Source organism: Panicum hallii, chromosome 5 (assembly GCF_002211085.1).
Source record: "Panicum hallii strain FIL2 chromosome 5, PHallii_v3.1, whole genome shotgun sequence".
NCBI lineage: Eukaryota > Viridiplantae > Streptophyta > Magnoliopsida > Poales > Poaceae > Panicum > Panicum hallii.
In genome coordinates, this window is record NC_038046.1 from 17,114,950 (window position 1) to 17,133,283 (window position 18,334).

The 18,334-nt window shown below is 42.7% G+C and overlaps 1 protein-coding gene across 3 annotated transcripts; it reads left to right on the forward strand.

The window, feature by feature from the left end:
- Nucleotides 1-7,799: 7,799 nt before the first annotated feature.
- LOC112895227 (plant cysteine oxidase 1-like) lies at nt 7,800-13,521 on the forward strand. 3 transcript variants are annotated; one of them, XM_025963163.1, is made up of 7 exons: nt 7,800-8,076; nt 11,477-11,533; nt 11,664-11,930; nt 12,550-12,665; nt 12,777-12,933; nt 13,025-13,204; nt 13,310-13,521. In XM_025963163.1, exons 3-7 carry the CDS (start codon nt 11,687-11,689, stop codon nt 13,417-13,419), a joined length of 807 nt encoding a protein of 268 aa, XP_025818948.1. In that variant the 5' UTR covers nt 7,800-8,076; nt 11,477-11,533; nt 11,664-11,686; the 3' UTR covers nt 13,420-13,521. The 3 variants fall into 3 exon arrangements, with proteins under 3 accessions (XP_025818948.1, XP_025818949.1, XP_025818947.1); XM_025963162.1 differs by lacking the exon at nt 7,800-8,076 and adding an exon at nt 9,393-9,566; XM_025963164.1 differs by lacking the exon at nt 11,477-11,533.
- Nucleotides 13,522-18,334: the final 4,813 nt, after the last annotated feature.

Genomic DNA, 18,334 nt, shown 5'->3' on the forward strand with positions numbered 1-18,334 from the left:
AGGAGCTGAAATTTGGCCATCGGCTGCCATGGCACAATCAGAAATTGCACATTTTTAAATTTATTGCTTCTCATGGTTGGTGTAGAGCATTTATTAGCTGTATAGATAGTTGAATGTTGGAGTAAAGATGCGTGGTAAGCAAGTAGGGCTCTCAACCTTGCATTTTTTTTATGCTTCTTGACAATTCCATGGAATCATTTAGACAACACATTCACTGCATGCCATGACACTGTTATCACTGAAGTTGTTTTTATCTTGATCTGTAGGTGGTACAATACCAGCTGCTGCACAGCTGGTTTCATCATCCTATCTGCCATGTCATCACCCTCTTCTGGCAGCTCTTCTCCACATACAGCCATTGCATCGCAGTCCTTTGCCTGCTCTGCTTCTCATGATGACATGCACAAGGCAAGAAGCTCCTCGCCATTGTAACTTGCCTGCCTTGAGAAACTATCCTCTTAACTATGCAAGACAAGAGGGGAACCCTCTATGAACCATGAATGCGGTTACCACTTCTCACCAGTTTAATGAGGGCCTTTTTTTGTAAATGGTATTTTTGCCCCAGGATACTATATATGCCCTGTTCATAAATTTTGGTATTTATCTTTATCTCGATGTATAGCTTATGGCCTCGGGCCAAGTTTTGTGGTCCAATAATTCCCGAACTGTCGTGACCAGTTTATGCTCACCTGAGGTTATTTTCATATATTCCATCGCTCGGACATATTCTTTTGCTCAATTCTAGTTTGGCTTAGTTCAATTCTGACAAGTCAGAATTCTTGTAACTTGTCCTGTTTGTTTGTTCATGACGACGTTGCCTTGTGGACATGTTTGAAGTTCAGCCATTTAAATCGCAGACCTACTTGTCAGATGCCTTGTTTCCATCTACTACCTAGTTTCCACTACATATTCTCCCTTCTATTCAAAGGTATTCAGTTGAATACCTATTATTTTTGGCAAAAAATATCATATAAGCAGTGTATCCTATGTATATGAATAAAAAGTATCATAATTGCACAACATAACGGCCTTCCAAACTCCCAATTTCTCCTTTGGGCTGAAAAATCGTAGCAGCCCACGTTCCATCCCCCTACCGACGGCCCACAGGCCCATTAGCAGTAAAGGGAATCGGTACCTCACAGAGGGAGGGGATTAATTAAGCAACTAACTTATGACTCAAACTAGTTTGCACAAAATATAATCTAAAACACGCTATCTTAATACGCAACTATGTAGTATGAAATTCTCATCCCAAATAAATTTTTGTAATCTACAGTCAATCCTAGCTTGAGCTACTCTAAGAATATAAAAGCACACAAGTTGCAAGTATGAAATATAGAAATTTAAAGTAATGGATGAGAGGAAGCGAACTCTTGACGCAAGAATTTATTCCATGGTATCGGCAGGCACTAAGCCATCCGTAGTCCATGTTGTTGAAGCATTCACAAAGAGTATTGCTTCCCGGTCACCAAGTCTCTTCCGGAACTCCCATTGACTTGCCACAAAGGCTCACGCTAAATCTTCTGGCCATCTTGATGCCGTCTTCACTACGAAACTTCCCATGAAGGAGGGGTCTCCTCGTCCCCCCGAACAATGCCATCATCGCCGCTCCACATCAAGACGGAGCGTCGGAGACTTGCCGATGAACAACGAAGGGTCGGCACACTGAGATATAAGCTTGAGGTTCACTCAAGAACCATCATAATGTCACAACATCTTGCACTCACGCTCTCTCTAGAGCTAGTCTAGCACTGCACTTCACAAAGCTTGTGCTAAATTTAAGTATTTGATCAATAAACTTTTTGTTTGGCTTGGAGAACTTTAGCAGAGTTTCTATAGCTTCTCATGAACTCCAGCAGATTCAAATAATCCGGAGTGATGCCTTATATAGGCCTTACATAGCTAGGCGTTGCATGCTTTTCTGCCGAAAAGTCTAAAGCGTCGGTTAATTCTCTCTGAGACAGAACGCAACAACTCCAAATTCGGAATTGTATCAGTGAATTATGAATGCCCGACGGCACCATCGGTTCAACCGGTATCTTTGTGTTTTTTCACTTGGTCGTCATTGTAGCTGACAAATGCACCGACCAATACCGTCGGTTAAACCGGTGCTACTGATTTGACCACGGTAGCAATTTTCCAATGCACCAGTCAGTTCAAATACGATGCCGTCGGTTTAACCGACGCATGTATTCACGCTACTGACTTCAATTTAAATACCTTGACAGCGATTTGGACCGTCTTGTATATAAATTGGACTCCATTTATAGAATATGGAAATTCTATAAATCTTGGGCTTACAAATTTATTAGTCCTATTAAGTATGTTATTACACAATTATCAAAATCACAAGTATAATCTAATTGGACCATATTTCTTGCAAGCAGTCAGGCAGCCAGGGAGCCGGCCAGACCGACCGACAGGCCGAGTGCCCCTGCGCCCCTGACCGCATGTTGGGTGTACCATCTGCCAAGATCCAGTTTGCTGTTCTCTAGGGGTGGGGCTGGGCCAAGCCCAAACCTAGGGCCACCCAGGGGTCAGTAGAGAGTTTGAACTTGCTGCACTGAGTCTCTTATTGGTACAGTAGTTACCGTGTGGAGAATCCAGCCCAACGTCTAGGGATGACGGATGAACGCACTCTAGGCGTTGGGCCGGATTTTCCATACTGTAGCTATTACAGATATAGAGGTCCAGTTCAGGTAGCCCATCATATCTCTATCGAATGGCCCTAATCTTTGGGCTAGGCGCAGTTCCGCCTCTGGTTATAGCCCATGGTTTTATATATATATGTGGAGTTTTTTTAAAAAAGGGGATAAAAAAAAACAAAATTCGAAAAAGGGGTGCCAGTTGGAGAAATTTAGGGAAATGGGTGCCTCCCGCCCGCTGGGAGGGCGGAAAGAGGCATCCCGCCCAACCATAGGGCGGGATGCTCAAAAAAAATTTCCAGGGACCTCTTCGCGAATAAAAAAACTTTTTTTATTCACGAAGTGGTCCCTGGCAGGCCTCCCGCCCGGCCACTGGGCGGGATGCCTCCCGCCCGGCAACTGGGCGGGATGCCTCCCGGTGCACTGTTATTTCATGTGTATGTGTTTTCTGGCTTCCAAAATTCGTAACAATTCACAGAAAAATCCAAAAATAGCAAAACTAGTTTTGTTAGAAAGTAGATTTCAAACTCTATAACTTTTGTTAATGGAGTTTAGTTTGAAACAAAATACTTTTACTCCTATTTTAAAACTAAGATTAAGGAAAGTTTATGCATAACTTTAGGATTTCATGCTTTGTTGTTTATGAAGTTTGGTATGACTATTCTATAAACTCTAGGTACCTTTGTGCAAAGTTTCAAACTCAAATTTGATGTAAATTTAACTTCTTTTGTCTTGAATTTTTCAAATTTGAAATGTTAACTAAACCTAATTATAACCCTTTTCTAATTAAAATCTATTATTATTCTCTAATGTGATATTATTTAATATCTAATATATAGTCAAAGTTCTAAAACCTATAAAGTTCTAAAACCTATAATCTTATGCTCCTGGTCCATTTTTGTTATATTTTTTCTTAGATTATTTGTTTCAGAAACTATTTGAAATTCAGAATTTTTTCAAATATAAGATTCATTCGCCATACTCTTATGTATGCACATAAAATTTTAATTCAATTTTCCAAAGAAGATTACGGTATCGAAAACTCGTACGAAGATAGTTAAACGATAACGTTTGCAACGTAGAATCTAAATATTACGATAGTACAATACATGAAGCCATTTAAAATAAAATAATATGATAATGAACATTACAAATATTACAAATACATGAATCCAAATATTGTGTCTTCAGTCAATGCGGCAAATATTACAAATACGTATCTAGGTCTGATAGAATCTCAACGCAGCAAATATTACATATGAGCAAACAACGTTTAAATAAAATTACAACTAAATGATGCCTGATGACGTACTAGCACTCGATCGGCGACGTCTCCCACTTCTTGATGCAACCGGAGGTCTTCCATCTGTAGCATCACCTGTAGGGCCAGCTTCAGCACAACTGGGGCCAGCATCATTGGTTGGACAACGTTTATACGTGTGTCCAATCTGATTACATGCACTGCAGCGTTGTATCCTCGGACGGAGCTCTGACTCATCCATATCATTACGAATACGCCGTGACTGACGGCGTCCTCTCTTAACCCGTGATGATCTTGGGTCTGGAATATAGATAACAGGATTCGCTGTCTCAGTGAACGATCCAACCAAACGGAACCCATAGATCTCATACTGCCAGGTGCTAGCAATTGTCTCCTTTCTGAAGTAATGTGAAACATATATATCGACAGGATGTCCAGTATCTGCACAAGCAGCCATTACATGAGAACAAGGTAAGTGTAGCAACTTGGGCCTCATGCATGAGCAACAACAAGTTCCATCGAACTTGAGAATGCACTCCTTTACAGGAGTTTGACGCCTCATGCCATGTCGCGCCCTATCTTTAGGAGATACCTCAAACTTGAGCTCCTGTGTTCCACATTGCCGTACATGGTGTAGCCGGGCGCTTTCTGCCTTCTTAGTCATGTATTCTGTTACCTTGAATCCAAAATTTCTGTCTGAATCTCGCATGAATATCTGATTTTTATTGAACCGCTCCCGAAAGTAATCGGTACACCCGCGGACAATGAATTCAACAATTGCAACCAGTGGAAGCCCACGAACACCTCGCAGCACCCAATTGTAAACTTCGGCGAAGTTGGTGGTCATTATACCGTATCTTGCACCATCGGTATCATAAAGTAACGCCCACTTCTCCTTAGGTTCATTCTCAATCCATTCAGAAAATTTTTTCACCGCTGACCCAGACCTTCTGCGAGTACGTGCAGTATCTGTTGGCAAAGAGCACAAAGCCTCTGCTTCATCCTGTGCAGTTATGTTTTTTGATGCGTCCTCGGCTCTTTTCTTCCCGGTCAGTTCATCAAGTTTCTGCCACTGCTTGTTAAATTTTTGCTGATTCGTTTCCTTGCATAGCCTCTTGAACATATCCATAAGGTGCTTGTTCTTGAATTGCCTGAAAAAGTTTGCACCGATATGCCTCATAGGACGGCCAGCATTCGAGGAACATTATCATATGCAGCCTCGAACGTACCAAACCTCATCTCCAACACCTTTTGTTTTGCACTCCACGCCTTACTGTATGAGATGGTATACTTGTACTTTTCCTGAATGTACCTGATAATAGACTTTGGTTCATATGACAAGTTCTCTACTATCGTCCCGTACATCTCATTTGCGATGTATTGCGACGTGAGGTTGCGATGGCTCTTCTGCCCCCCAGGCAAATGACAAGTGTGCTGAGTGACAATGGAGCATTCCCAATAATCTTTCCATTTACCCTTATAGGCATGCACCCACCATGGACAGCCATCCTTCACACATACCACATCGTACTTACGAGATTTGCACTCGACTGTCTTAAACTCTCGCATAAGAGAGAGAGACCAGCACTTAACAGCTTCCTTCACCTCTTCAATTGAGTGGTACCTTGCACCCTGGATAATTTCATTCTCCCTGCAATCCGAAGGCCAGCTACATCCGTCATCTACGACAAGATGACTGAAGTCGCTGCTTACCCAATCTTGAGGCACATCATCGTCATCATCAGACGAATCGGCATTCATTGCTTCATCCAATTCACGTTCTTCGTCTTGCAGCTGTTCAACAATAAAGGGTATGTTCTCCCCCTCATCAGCCACGCATTGAGGTGCTGCGGTGCCACCTGCCTCAATGTTTGCCTCCTCGACTTCTTCATCAATATTTTCATCCCCCGGACCAGCTTCAATGTTTATCAAAGGAGGGTTTTGGTGCACACTGACAAGGAGTACCAGTGGCCACTGCCAATGACTTGCATTTTGCAGATAAGTTAGCCAGTCCTCGTTGCTTGCAAGTGGCATAAGCTCCTAGATCAAAGCGTGAGTGGTACGATTTATGACGCATTGAACACTCACAGTGTGTGTCTCCTGATTAATCCTTAGTCCCCTCATTAACCAGTTGCATAGGGATTCAAATGTCCTCTCGTGCGGTCTGGTAATTCCTCTGACCGCACAGTTGAATTCACTTAAATCTACCCCATTCGGCCCATAAATCACATTTCCTTCTCCGTAATATATACTGAAAATACCCTTCTCGGAAGACATATCTGTCAATCATTAATAAACTAGTTATACTACATATTAATACACAACGAACGACGATCCTAAATTTCAGCGACTCTCAGATTATATTTTACAGATTCTAAACTATTCAGATTATAAATTATACTAAAAACAAATGAAAATACTAAAACTATTCAAAACATAACTACTCTAACAAATATTTCCTAAATTATAGTTATTTTCAAGTACTTATATGGCTAGAACGAGAATATACCTTAAAATCGACGCGTGGACAGGGCTTCGCCGCTTCCTCTTCTCTCTTCCTCTTCTCTCTTTCTCTTTTTTCTGATTTTTGTTGGATAAAATGGCATTTTTGGGGCAGGTTGGGGCTTAAATAGCCGGTGGGGGGGACCTCCCGCCCGACCAAAGGGCGGGATGCCTCCCGCCCGCTGAACGGGCGGGACGCGTGGGGCCCGGGACATCCCGCCCTTTGGTTGGGCGGGATGCCCTCCCAGGGACCTCTTCGCAAATAATTTATTTGCGAAGAGGCCCTCGGGTGACATCCCGCCCTCTGGGTGGGCGGGATGTCCCGGGCCCCACGCGTCCCGCCCGTTCAGCGGGCGGGAGGCACCCATTTCTCTAAATTTTCCCAACGGCCACCCCTTTTTCGAATTTTAAATTTTTTTATCCCTTTTTTAAAAAAAATTCTATATATGTGATCGTCTATTTAGACCGCTGCGAGCTGAATACTATTCAGCACGCGCCGGTGGTTTTGACCGGGGCTCCAATGAGCCCTGGTACATGGCCTTTTACTCCATTTTCAACACGGGAGTAAAAATCGCGTAATATCCTAGTTGCAGTTCCATTTTAATGAATTGGAGCATGCATCCCCTGCAAGGCATATGCCGGCTATCCTTGATTTGCTCCAACTAATTACTTGCGGAGATACGGACGGAAAGTTCTCATTAGATCTCGGTTGTGTGCATTATCGGAATGATTAAAAGATACCCCTGTTTGGCCTCCTCTCCGCGCTTCACGGCTGAAAATCGACGCATGTCGATCAGCGCGTGAGGGACGCGAAGGGGTATCGCAGAGAGAGTGCGAGGGACGTATCGCACTGGATTTGCTGCAATTCACACCACCTCGATTTCCGTGCAATGCCCATCCAAACAAAAAATGCTCTATTTCACAAACTAAATATCCAAATTAAATTTCAATTGCACCGTTACATTTCTTACGTTGAGATCTTCAAAACTATACCACACTTGCCTATATTTAAATGATATTTTTATTTGTTTCAAAATAATTTCTTTTTCTAAAATAAATATTATATCTTGTTCTGGAACACTTTTTTATTTTCAGACCAACTTCTAACTTTTATGGAATACATTCGGAATATTTTTCATTGAATATTTTTATTTGTTTTCAAATAATATTCATATTTTAGAACCCTAGCTGTTCCTGCAGTACATGGTCTGTGCATGTAGCAACATAGCAGCCGATGGCCTGCGCTGAGAATAGAAGTCCTCTGGAAAGGGCGGGCTGCAGCATTCCTCTCATCAGAAGGCACATGATAGGTCCCACCTTATCTCTTCTCATCCCTCGTCTTCTCCTCCATTCCTCTCTCGCCTGGCTCCTCTCTGTCTCTCTCTCTCTACTCTTTCCCATCACTCGAATTTCTACCGCTGCTTGGATCCGCTATGGCCAACAAAGGGCGCCACACTGCGGAAGAGGTCGCCGTGCCACCCGTCGCCGCTCGAGCTAGCACCACCCATAATCCCTTTTCTCTACTTCTCGAGGGCGCCATCAGGACCGTGATGGGTGGCGCCGGAGGTGGCCAACGGCAACATCAGCCAGTTGGTCGACGGTCAGAAGATCGTGCTACTCCCAGCATGCCGGCGTCATGAACCTTAAGGGACTCAACTTGCTATCTAGGTATATGCCCACCATGTATTTGGCAACTGGTGTTTGATGATAGATAGTTTGTTCATCGGGTGTTTGATGATTAAGATGCCGAACAAGACTCCTAATGGATAGAACAAGTACTGATGATGTTTTTTGTTAGTATATACTATAATTTTGTGATAGACTTTTTCCGTGACGTGTATCTATCATCTGAAATAGATAGAACAAGCGGTTGTTGCCTTTCATTGATTTCTTTCATTGATTTGCGTAAATTCAGCTGTCTAATACTTATATTTGATTGTTGAAATGATATAGCGCGCGAAGTGTGTCGAATGTTCTAGTCTCCTTAATTTGCGCCAACTAATTGAAGGAGTATGACCAATAGAATCTCACGGCCTTGCCTCAATGTCAGAATTTTAAAAAACCATGCGTTGATGTAATATTATTAATGGCTGCAAGAAGCATGCATGAGACAATATTAATTTAGTATGCATGCAAGATATGTATTCATCATGCCTTGCTTTCACTGACACTTTGATTTAATGGTGTTTTGGTGGTAGAAGAGTTATGCGTGCATGTGGGGATGGACGCTTGGCTGAAACGAGTGCCCTGCACAATTGAAATGAACGCCTTCCATATGTGCATGAACATTCAGGAACAATATCTCGAGAAGCCAGGTTCATAGATCTTCTAGGTGGAAGAAAAGTGTCCATCTCTAGGTTTGCGTTTGTGTCCATTGTCTAAGAGCTGAGGGCCGGTAGCAAAACTTTTATGATATACTTACTTATTTGGTTTATTAATTTGTTCTTCATTTGGTTGTAACTATCACACACCCACCCACACGCACGCGCGCGCCCACACACTTCTCTAAATACTATAGGAGCCAGATGCAATCATGTGCACAAGTGAAAACTATCTAAGTGACTGTGCGCGTAGGTGATCATTTTCGTATGAATTTGACCACTGACATTCTTGGGAAATTCTATGAATTAAGTCCAACAAGTTCTTTCAAATTAGATTTATTTAAGTCAGCTAGTTCTACCAGTTTTGTTGAGTATTTGACTTCAGGGAGCAAAATGAGCCCCAACCATGGAAAACACAAGCTGCTCAGCCTGGCACAAGTGCAACCTCATTGTCTCCTAGCTCATGCAAGCCAAGAAACAGACATGGAAGCTATCCAGAATGTACACAAGAAAGTCGGTGACGTGTGAGGAAATTAACCAGGCTAGCTGGCCTGGGTCAGGTCAGGCTGGTCAGCCCTTTGTTGCCGACACGCCAGGTCTACTTTGCCTATTAAAACCCGCTACATGGAACTGATTTTAGGACACTATATATATATATATATATATCCCCTTGGCGACACTTTAATCAAAATTGGAGAAGAATTGTTGTTCCAGTGAAGCCATGCATGTTGTACATACTCTTCAAAAATGGGGAGAGAAGTGAGGTGCAAGTTCCAAAGAGGAGCAAGATGTGTCATCACCTATTCGAATTTGTGCCTCAGAGGAATGAAGTTTGAGGTCGGGTGACTTGTCTTTCGTTGGTAACTTGCACACTTTCCTTTTACTTTAGTGGTACTTGAATACTTGCTTGGTGTAGTTGCGGGTTCCTTGTTTTTTGTAGTTAGCTTTGCTCTACCTTATCGCAACTGCTCTTTTCGTGGAACCCAAAAGAAGTAGTAATCAATAGTTAAGCGCAATGCTTAGGCTAAAGATTACGCCTTGGTTTGCATTCTACACCAGGATACTATAGTGGTAGGCGGTAGGCGGTAGGCAACTCTATCCATTAAATTCACCATGTTCGGCTTGCTCCGTAAGTCCAGAATAGTTTTCTGTAACCCACTCTTATCCGTTCTTGAGGATACACACTCTGGTGGTGGAAAGTAGTTGGAGCTAGTAAAGATCACGTACTGTTATTAGGAATAGTTAGCAAGCTAGCACTTGAAAGATTTCTCTATCTCAAACACATCTGGTTACCTTTACCCCGGCCACTTTCATTTGACAAACTAGATTCTTGTTAGAACACTTCTCATTTTCCGTGGACTCAATATCTTATAATACTCCTAGATAAAAGCTACATCAAAACCATAGAGAACTTCATAAAAATTAAAAAATACTATTTATCCGAACTATGGAGTGCTCGCCTTGCTCCTATGTCCTTCCTCTCAAGCCTGAATCCTTCTTTAGGGGAGCTAGTATTCTCAAGGAAGGATCTTGACTTTATTGTCATATTAGGGTCCTTCTACACCATCTACTTTACCTTCTGCCCTATCTTCGAGGCAATTGACCTCTGTGGGCTCCACTATTGTGGGAGATCCATGTGACCGTGCTCTTCCTCTGCATGAGTGGCTTGACAAAAGAAGAGCTACGGTCCGGCTGTTTAGGGATGAGTTGGCGGCCACGTCCACAGAGTTGGACATACTGACTGGTCAACAGGACGGGTCAAACCTCTAGGATGCGGTCCATGGGCCGTCATCTGAGCCCGCATGTTAGTCCGGAATGGCCCTACTTCATCCTGTTGTTGTCCTAGGGCCAGCCCATGCCTGATCGTTTTTGGGCCGTGACAGATCAGACCCACCTGTTTGACCATCTGTATGGCTCCTGCTACGAGTATAAGGGTGCGTTTGGATGCGGATCCATATATGACGTGCCAAAATTATTGGCCGGCTAAATTTAGGCGGCTGATAATTGGCCACGTTCGGGCGCTAAAATGAACTAGGATGTGGGCATGGAAGCTAGGGGTATCCAAATGATGGATTTAATCCAAACGATAGGCTCGTCCACAGCCCACGGTTGAAATTTGGCCTCGCCGAGGCATGCATCAATCCAAACGCACCCTAAATGACAAGCATAGCTAATGGACATTAGGAAAATAAAGAAAAGGAAATCGGGCGAGTTGGTTGTATTTTTCAACATATCAAAATGTAATATATCTTGAAGATATAAGTCAACAGAACAAGATTTAAAATAATTATTAATAAAAATATGATAAGTCAATATAAACCATAAGAGGCTTATTTTATTCATATCTCAGCCCATAGGAATATAATATTAAAAGCATCAAACCGCTCGTACCGCTAACAATAGCCCATAGTTTTCGCTATCTATTGCCACCCAAAGGGTAGGAAGTTTTGTATTAAAGTCATCATACCACCAATATCGCTAACAGTATCGCGTAGTTTACGCTATCTATTGCAGCCCAAAAGAGCCTGAAGTTCAAGTTCCGTATATATACCCCTACCTCGGTGTATCTTTTTTTGCATCCATTCCAATCACATTTCCCTCTTCCACTCAACTACGTGATCTCAGGGCAAGAGGTGCTTTGTTTGCTTGTTGTCTTTCTAGTCCTCGCCCTGACGAGAAAGAATCAAGGTGCGTTGTTTCCTTGTTGGCTGCTTCAGTTTGTAAGCATTTAAGCTTTCCTTTGCCAGGCCAAGAGTGAGCTAAATCCTCTCCCTGCCAAGGCTAACATCATTCAGCAAAACAAGGTGAGCCTTGTACCCAGGAGAACGAAACATGCCACTGTTCTGCCTAAATAGTTTTGTGAGTTCTTATATAATCTTGCATGACATTAGCATTCCTTTATTATTGGTACAAATTATGCATTCATTATTTTAGGTTGAATTCAAGCTGCTACAAAGATGCCGCTACAAGGGAGTAAGGTTGCTGGCAAGTCTGCATCCTTAGTAGCATCTTCATCGTCAAACAGGAGACGCCGCCGTCGAGTCAACCGTTCAATGTCCTCTAGCATGATATCGACACCAACAAATTCAACAACGAGCACAATCCAGAAGATCTACGACATCTCTAGGGATGTCTTTGCGGCAGCCACCCCAGGCTTTGTGCCACCGCCAAGTGATGTGGAACGTCTCACCGGGTTCCTCGGTACGTTGCACATCGATTTATTTACCTTTCTATCAATGATGGCAATAGTCCTAGCTAGGCATTTCTTGTACATGTGCGGTCTGGGTCTAGGAGGCATGAAAGGGAAGGAAAGTGGGGCACACACAATAGGATGAATAGAAAGTGTACGGCACATTCGTTTATGTTGGCTTTGTTTGCCTCAATGGGGGACCAATGGTTTTTGCACCTATAGTTTCTGTTTTTGGCATGGTATCCTTCATCGCATTCATCAATCATATAGTTTTACATGTGAACTGCACTTGTGCATGGACCACATCCACATCCACATCCATTGTGCCCATGAAATTAAGAATAGTAACAAATACCATTTTCTTGATCTTTTTGTGATATATCACTCATTCGGAATACATGCATGGTTATAGAGTTTACTACTATCGCAATCTCATTGTAGAGTTGAGAAGTTGCACAAGATGTGATTTGGTATCATGTAGTCCATTAATTTCCACCATTTACAACTTTATCTTTGTGCATGCAGATAGCCTGTGACACTACAAACACCATCTATAAGTTTAGCCTTTGTGCATGTAGATAGCCTATGACACTACAAACGCCATTTATAAGTTTAACCTTGTGCATGCAGATAGCCTGACACTACAGGATATTGGCCTCGATGCAACCATGTCATGCTTTACAGAAAATCCCCAAGACCATCCCAAAGTGACATATGTACACTTCGCAAATTCTCCAACACTCTCGGTAAATCAAGTTTTTTTTCTGCATTCTTTCATGACTGGATCTTACAAATTTTGGCAATTTTCACATCAATTGTATTTGAATGAATTCACATAATAAACGACTATACCACAGCTTTGCGTCTTCTGCTTTCCGCAATCTGCCGTGATCCCGCTCCACGACCACCCGGGGATGACTGTGTTCAGTAAGATCCTCCTCGGTTCCATGCACATAAAGTCGTATGACTGGGTCACGGCTTCTTCTAGCAACCAGGTCACAAGAATGCCGAATGGTAAGTATCTAATTATCTCCACAAAACAGACCTTGCTGACCATAGCTAGTCAAATACTAAAATATGCTCCCTCTGAACTAAAAACACACAGGTGCTCGTCTGGCCAAGCTGAACACTGATGCCATCTTTGATGCCACGTCGAAGACTGTGGTGTTGTACCCAGAGGATGGGGGAAACCTGCACTGTTTCAATGCGATGTCGCCTTGCGCGGTACTCGATGTCATGGGTCCTCCCTACTGCCTAGAAGAAGGAAGGGATTGCTCCTACTTCGGTGTGTCACATATTGCTTCTAGAGCTACATATGCTTGTGATTTCTTTTGATCCATTTGCCATCACTAAAATAGTTTTAGTTAATGGTGCTCTGTTGTACCTGCAGATAGCGAAGCTGTGCACGCAGGTGGGGATGGACAATATGCTTGGCTTAATAAAGTGCCCCGGACCATTGAAATGAATGGCTTCCCTATGCACCTAAATATTCGGATGTGAGTTCTCAGCAAGCGAGGCACATAGATTCGTGTTTGGTCCATGCTGATATGGAGGCCAAGAGAAATTAGGGCCTGTAGCAAACTTATTATTTGGTTTACTTAATTCCTCTTCATTAGGTTGTAACTGCCATTTGGTGATTTCACAGAACTCCAATCAATCTTATATTACCTTTATTAATGTAAAATAATTTTATTTGACTTGGTAACTCTAAGGATGAAAACGAACGGGAACGGGTGGGAAAACCTCTTACCCATTTCCGTTGCCGTAATTTTTCATCAGAACCGGGATATCCGTAAACGGGATGGGAACCAGGATAGATGGGTATACGGAAACGAAAAAATACGGGTGGGAATGCAATGGGAACGGTGAGAATCGAAAATTTATACCGGGATGATGCGTTACAACTTACAAGACGTGAGCATGTACCGTCAAACATTAGGCATTCAAAGCACACACCAGCAGACGTGCTGCTGCATAGCCAAGGCAGCAAGCCAGGCAGCCAACACTAGCTTCAGGGTGAGTGGCTGCTGGGCACGGTGCAGGGTGCATTGCTTTCAGGCTTCCAGCCTTCCAGCAGGCAGCAGACAAGCAGGCAAGCAGCAGCCTTCCAGCTACCAGCTTAGCAAGCAGCAGCGCGGGGTGGGAGTGAGAGCGAGGCAGGCAGGCAGCGTCCAGCGAGCAGGCGGCGGCCGCCAGGGGTGAGTCCGTGAGGGGGGTTATGTAACGGTCCTGTTGGGCTGGTAGGACAAGTTATTTAGTCTATCCCGTATAAACAAAAAACGGAAAGATTACGAGTTCATCCCACTCGAAAACAGTATCATGAAAATACGGGTGGGATATACCACCGCTAGACAAACTAGTATTAGTACCGGACATATGGCGCATTTAGTACTAGTTGGGCTGACCAATACCGCCTGTCCGGTACTAAATAAAAAATAAAAAAATATTATGAACCATCGGGAGGCCTGCACGTGCAAATCTTTCCCGCGTAAATGCGTGCGTGCCCGCGAGAATTCAAACCCACAACCTTCAGTCTCACGTGTAGCTTCCTTACCATCCCACCTACGTATCACATGTGATTGGATGATAGATGCTTTCCTTTTGAAGTAACCCGTAGAGGACCATTTAGTGCCGGGACAAGACATCCATTTAGTACCGGATGGTGTCATTGACGGTACAAAATGGATGTACCATTTTAGTACCGGTTCAACATACCATCCGGTACCGTTCGGTGTCTTGGTCCGGTACTAAAATGGCTCTGGAGGCTTTCAAATTTGAACCCGGTACTATAATGGCTCCATGGCAGCTTTCGTACCGAATCAAATTATATCCGGTACTAACATGCGCGGCGAAAGGTCGTTTTTCTTCCGGTGTACCCTCTCCCGTATCCCGTCCCATTCCTATTCACCCTGTTCGCATTTCCCGTTCTGTTTTCAGAACTTTCCATTCCGTTTCCGTTTAGCCGTAAATATGGAACAAATAAAGAAATACGGTTGGACGGAAACGAGATTTTTTCCGTCTATTTTCATCATTAGGTAATTTGATATGCATATTTAGAACATTTCAGTTGGAGTGTGGAAATGTTTATATGTGAAATTTTGCAAGATGATACCAACTTGTGTGTGGTATACGCTATAGGACACTGGAGTTGGTTTTATTTTCCGCAAGATTCTAAAGTTGGTATATGCCATGTGAGCATCTTACCGCCTTTGCCTGCCATGCCCCTACGGCATGGTCCAGTAGTTGAAGTGCCAGAACCCGGACGTGATCCTGCTTATAACCTTCACCACACGTCCACACCCACATGAGCCCATAGCCACCTCTGCTTGCCTAACCGTGAACTATTATATAGCACTGCGCATCTAAGCTGCCAAGTCACCACCAAGCTCCACAACGTGACCTCACCGCTGGTGCCTTTCCACTACATTCTTTGGTCCTCGGCTCTGTCTATGAAAGGATTTAGCTTGAGAAAAATTGCGCTCAATCCCAAGGGTTAAGCTAAGGCACCGCGTCATGTAGGATTGCAAAACCCCAGCGTGTTGTATCGAACTCCACCCCTACTAGCCCTTGTAGGGGCTTCAACAATCTGGGTTGGTCCATTGCGACTAGCCCTTGTTTGCAATAGGGTTGCATCACTTAGCCGAGCTGCAAAAGCATGCCGGCGAGGAATTCAGCCTCTTCCTCTGCTTGCTCGTTGCACAAATAAAACTATTTCATTTTGAAACCAGAAGTTTTTTGGATTGATATGAATGCAATCGATCATGAGCATGACTTGAGGTTTTTCTCCTCCCTTCCAAGTGTGGAAGTGTTGGATGTGATTTCAATGCTTTCAACATATTCAGCTTCAGATAGACGAATTAAATTCCGGTCAACAGCAGACCAGCGGTTGGCCTTTTTTTACAAGGATTACATGAACTAGATCTACAATATCCTCTTTATCAATAGGCGTTACAAAATTTAATCATAGTTTCACAAGTCGGATTGAGGAACAAATAATGTACTGTAGATCATTCCCTATTTTATCACCTTGATTAAGAGTGGCCTTTCCTTTATCTTAGTGATGCCTTTTTTTTATTACCTGATGTGGACATGATAAGTATACACACGGCCATTCACGAAAAACATACGGTGAGCTTATTCCTGTACACTCAGTAATTTTAAGAATGATTTGCTACCTAATAAAATTATTATGATTAGAAACAATGTATAAGCTTAAAAAGTAATTGAAAAGAGCCATGGATGCATGCTAAGTGGAGGTCCACAACATACCAACTTTTAATCCAACTCGGAGTCCTTGTTCAGTCCGCCTTAAAATCATCGCCCAAGCCATATACGGTGTTCATTTGTTATGTTCTACATACGTACAGAAATGTAAAAAGATAAGCTTTCCAATACCACTAGTTCCACGTTATTATCTTGTGTGAGTCAACAGAAATCATCAAAACAAGTGGACGTCTAGAATCTATCATGTGCTGCACCACCAGTTTTTGGACCGTTGAACCGTGTATTGTGTTGGAGTCCATTGGGGGCTTGTCTGGGGTTTTGTGGCCGTCCCTAAACCTTTATATTCAGTAGCCGTCACCCATGTTAGGATTGGATTTTTGCTTGGATTAAATCTATCTTGAATAGTTCGTTGTCATCGGTTCGTGAAACTCCAACTTCGTGAGGTTAATCATTCATCAGCAATTTTTGTTACGTTCTTTCTTGTTCTTACTTGTATTCTTCGATTCACAGGCAAGAATTAGCCTTTATGGCAACATCATCCGAGCAGTGCACAGTTGATAACCAAGAGATAACGTGGTGCTTTGATTGCGGGCTCAAATTTTGTTAATCGGAAGCCAGATCGCTTGTGTCGGGTTGCCGACACATCGACAGTTATCCCTCCTGAAGGAAGATACCTTTTTGGGCCTTAAATCCACTATCTGACACCTTTCCTATCGTTTATTTTGAAATAGAACTCTGAAATTATGCGTATAATGGTGTCCGAAACCACCCATTGGGTTGATGTATTTCAAATGTTTGCGGAAAGATCAGACAACCTCATGTACCCATCATTACCCAAAAATAGGAGAGAGGCAGTTCGTTGAATGTCTGCTTCAGATAATTCTTAGAGTAATGCAGCTATCAAAACTGAAATACCTTCTTCGTCCTGGCGGGGTCGTCAAAAAGTGTTTTAACATAAAAGTGTGCAGTACCACCCTATTGACACCTAAAATTGGCATGCGGTAGGGATGACAATCCTACCCGCGGGTATAGGTATGTGCATATTTCGTACCCGGTAGGTGAGGGTATGGTACGAACAGTATTCACCTAAACGGTAAACGGTAAATGGTCGGTGTAGGTCTGTGTAGTGTGTAAACTGTGTACACGGCGTACACAGATTACACATTTTTTACTATATTGACAAACATAAGTATAGTAATATGTATAAATGCTTAAAATAATAATAATAATAGTTAAAAGATAATTTCAAGTGAGAAAGGCTATTGTAGAGTTTTGCATCCAATTTGTGTGAATTAAAATTGAATCCTTAAACATGACATTTGAACAATATGTTCTTTTCTCCTAAATAGGACGCTGCTCACCCTAAACGGCATTGTACTCGCTCATTTAGAACTTTTTTCCATGCTACACACCGTGTAACCCGTCTAATGCCATGTAACGTGTAATATACCGTTTGTAGCCTAAATTGCACGTCTACCTATCGAGTAACATTTACACGCCGTGTACACGGCCATGTAGCCCGTGTAGGTGAACACTGGGTATGAAATCTCACCCGCAGGCACGATCAGGTCGGGTACCTGAAATGAGCTAGGCGGGTCGGGTAGGGGCATCCACTGTTATCTGCGGGTACCCGAAATACAAGTATTGTGACCTAGAGAACCTATATTATTATCATGTTTAGTCTCTTTCTAATATAGATTATATGAACTACAAAGATCTAGTATGTGAGATTGTGTGAACTATAAATAAGAAGTGAGTTTTTGCTTAATTATTTGCTAGCGGTGTACCTTATCACTGCTTGTTGCTTCTCATATGAAATACTTGACTCAAAAATTTTCTTGAATGCAACTACAAAGAAGATCCCAAAGATAAGAATAAATCACGTTAGACGGAGTGTTTAGATCTTTATACCATAAAGATTTGCATTGATTTGTATGGGTGGTATCTTCGGACTAAATTTATTTATATCATTAGATTATTATTTGTTAGATTATTATTTGTGCTCTTATGAATAGACTCGATGGGTACCCCAAACCCGTCGGGTATGGGTACGGATATGGAATTTTACCTGATAGCCTTCGCTAGGATGGGTAAAACTTGAACTTTCGGATATTATCGTGGACGGGTATTTACTCTACCTACACCTTACACAATCCGTTTCCATCCCTAGCTAGCCCGTGCCAGGTTAAAG

Bases quoted from the DNA above. Each gene is read 5' to 3' on its own strand.
- LOC112895227 (XM_025963163.1), top strand. From the start codon at position 11,687: ATGCCGCTACAAGGGAGTAAGGTTGCTGGCAAGTCTGCATCCTTAGTA. The intron at 11,931-12,549 runs GTACGTTGCACA...TTGTGCATGCAG, and splicing joins ACGTCTCACCGGGTTCCTCG to ATAGCCTGACACTACAGGAT. The intron at 12,934-13,024 runs GTAAGTATCTAA...AAAAACACACAG, and splicing joins GGTCACAAGAATGCCGAATG to GTGCTCGTCTGGCCAAGCTG.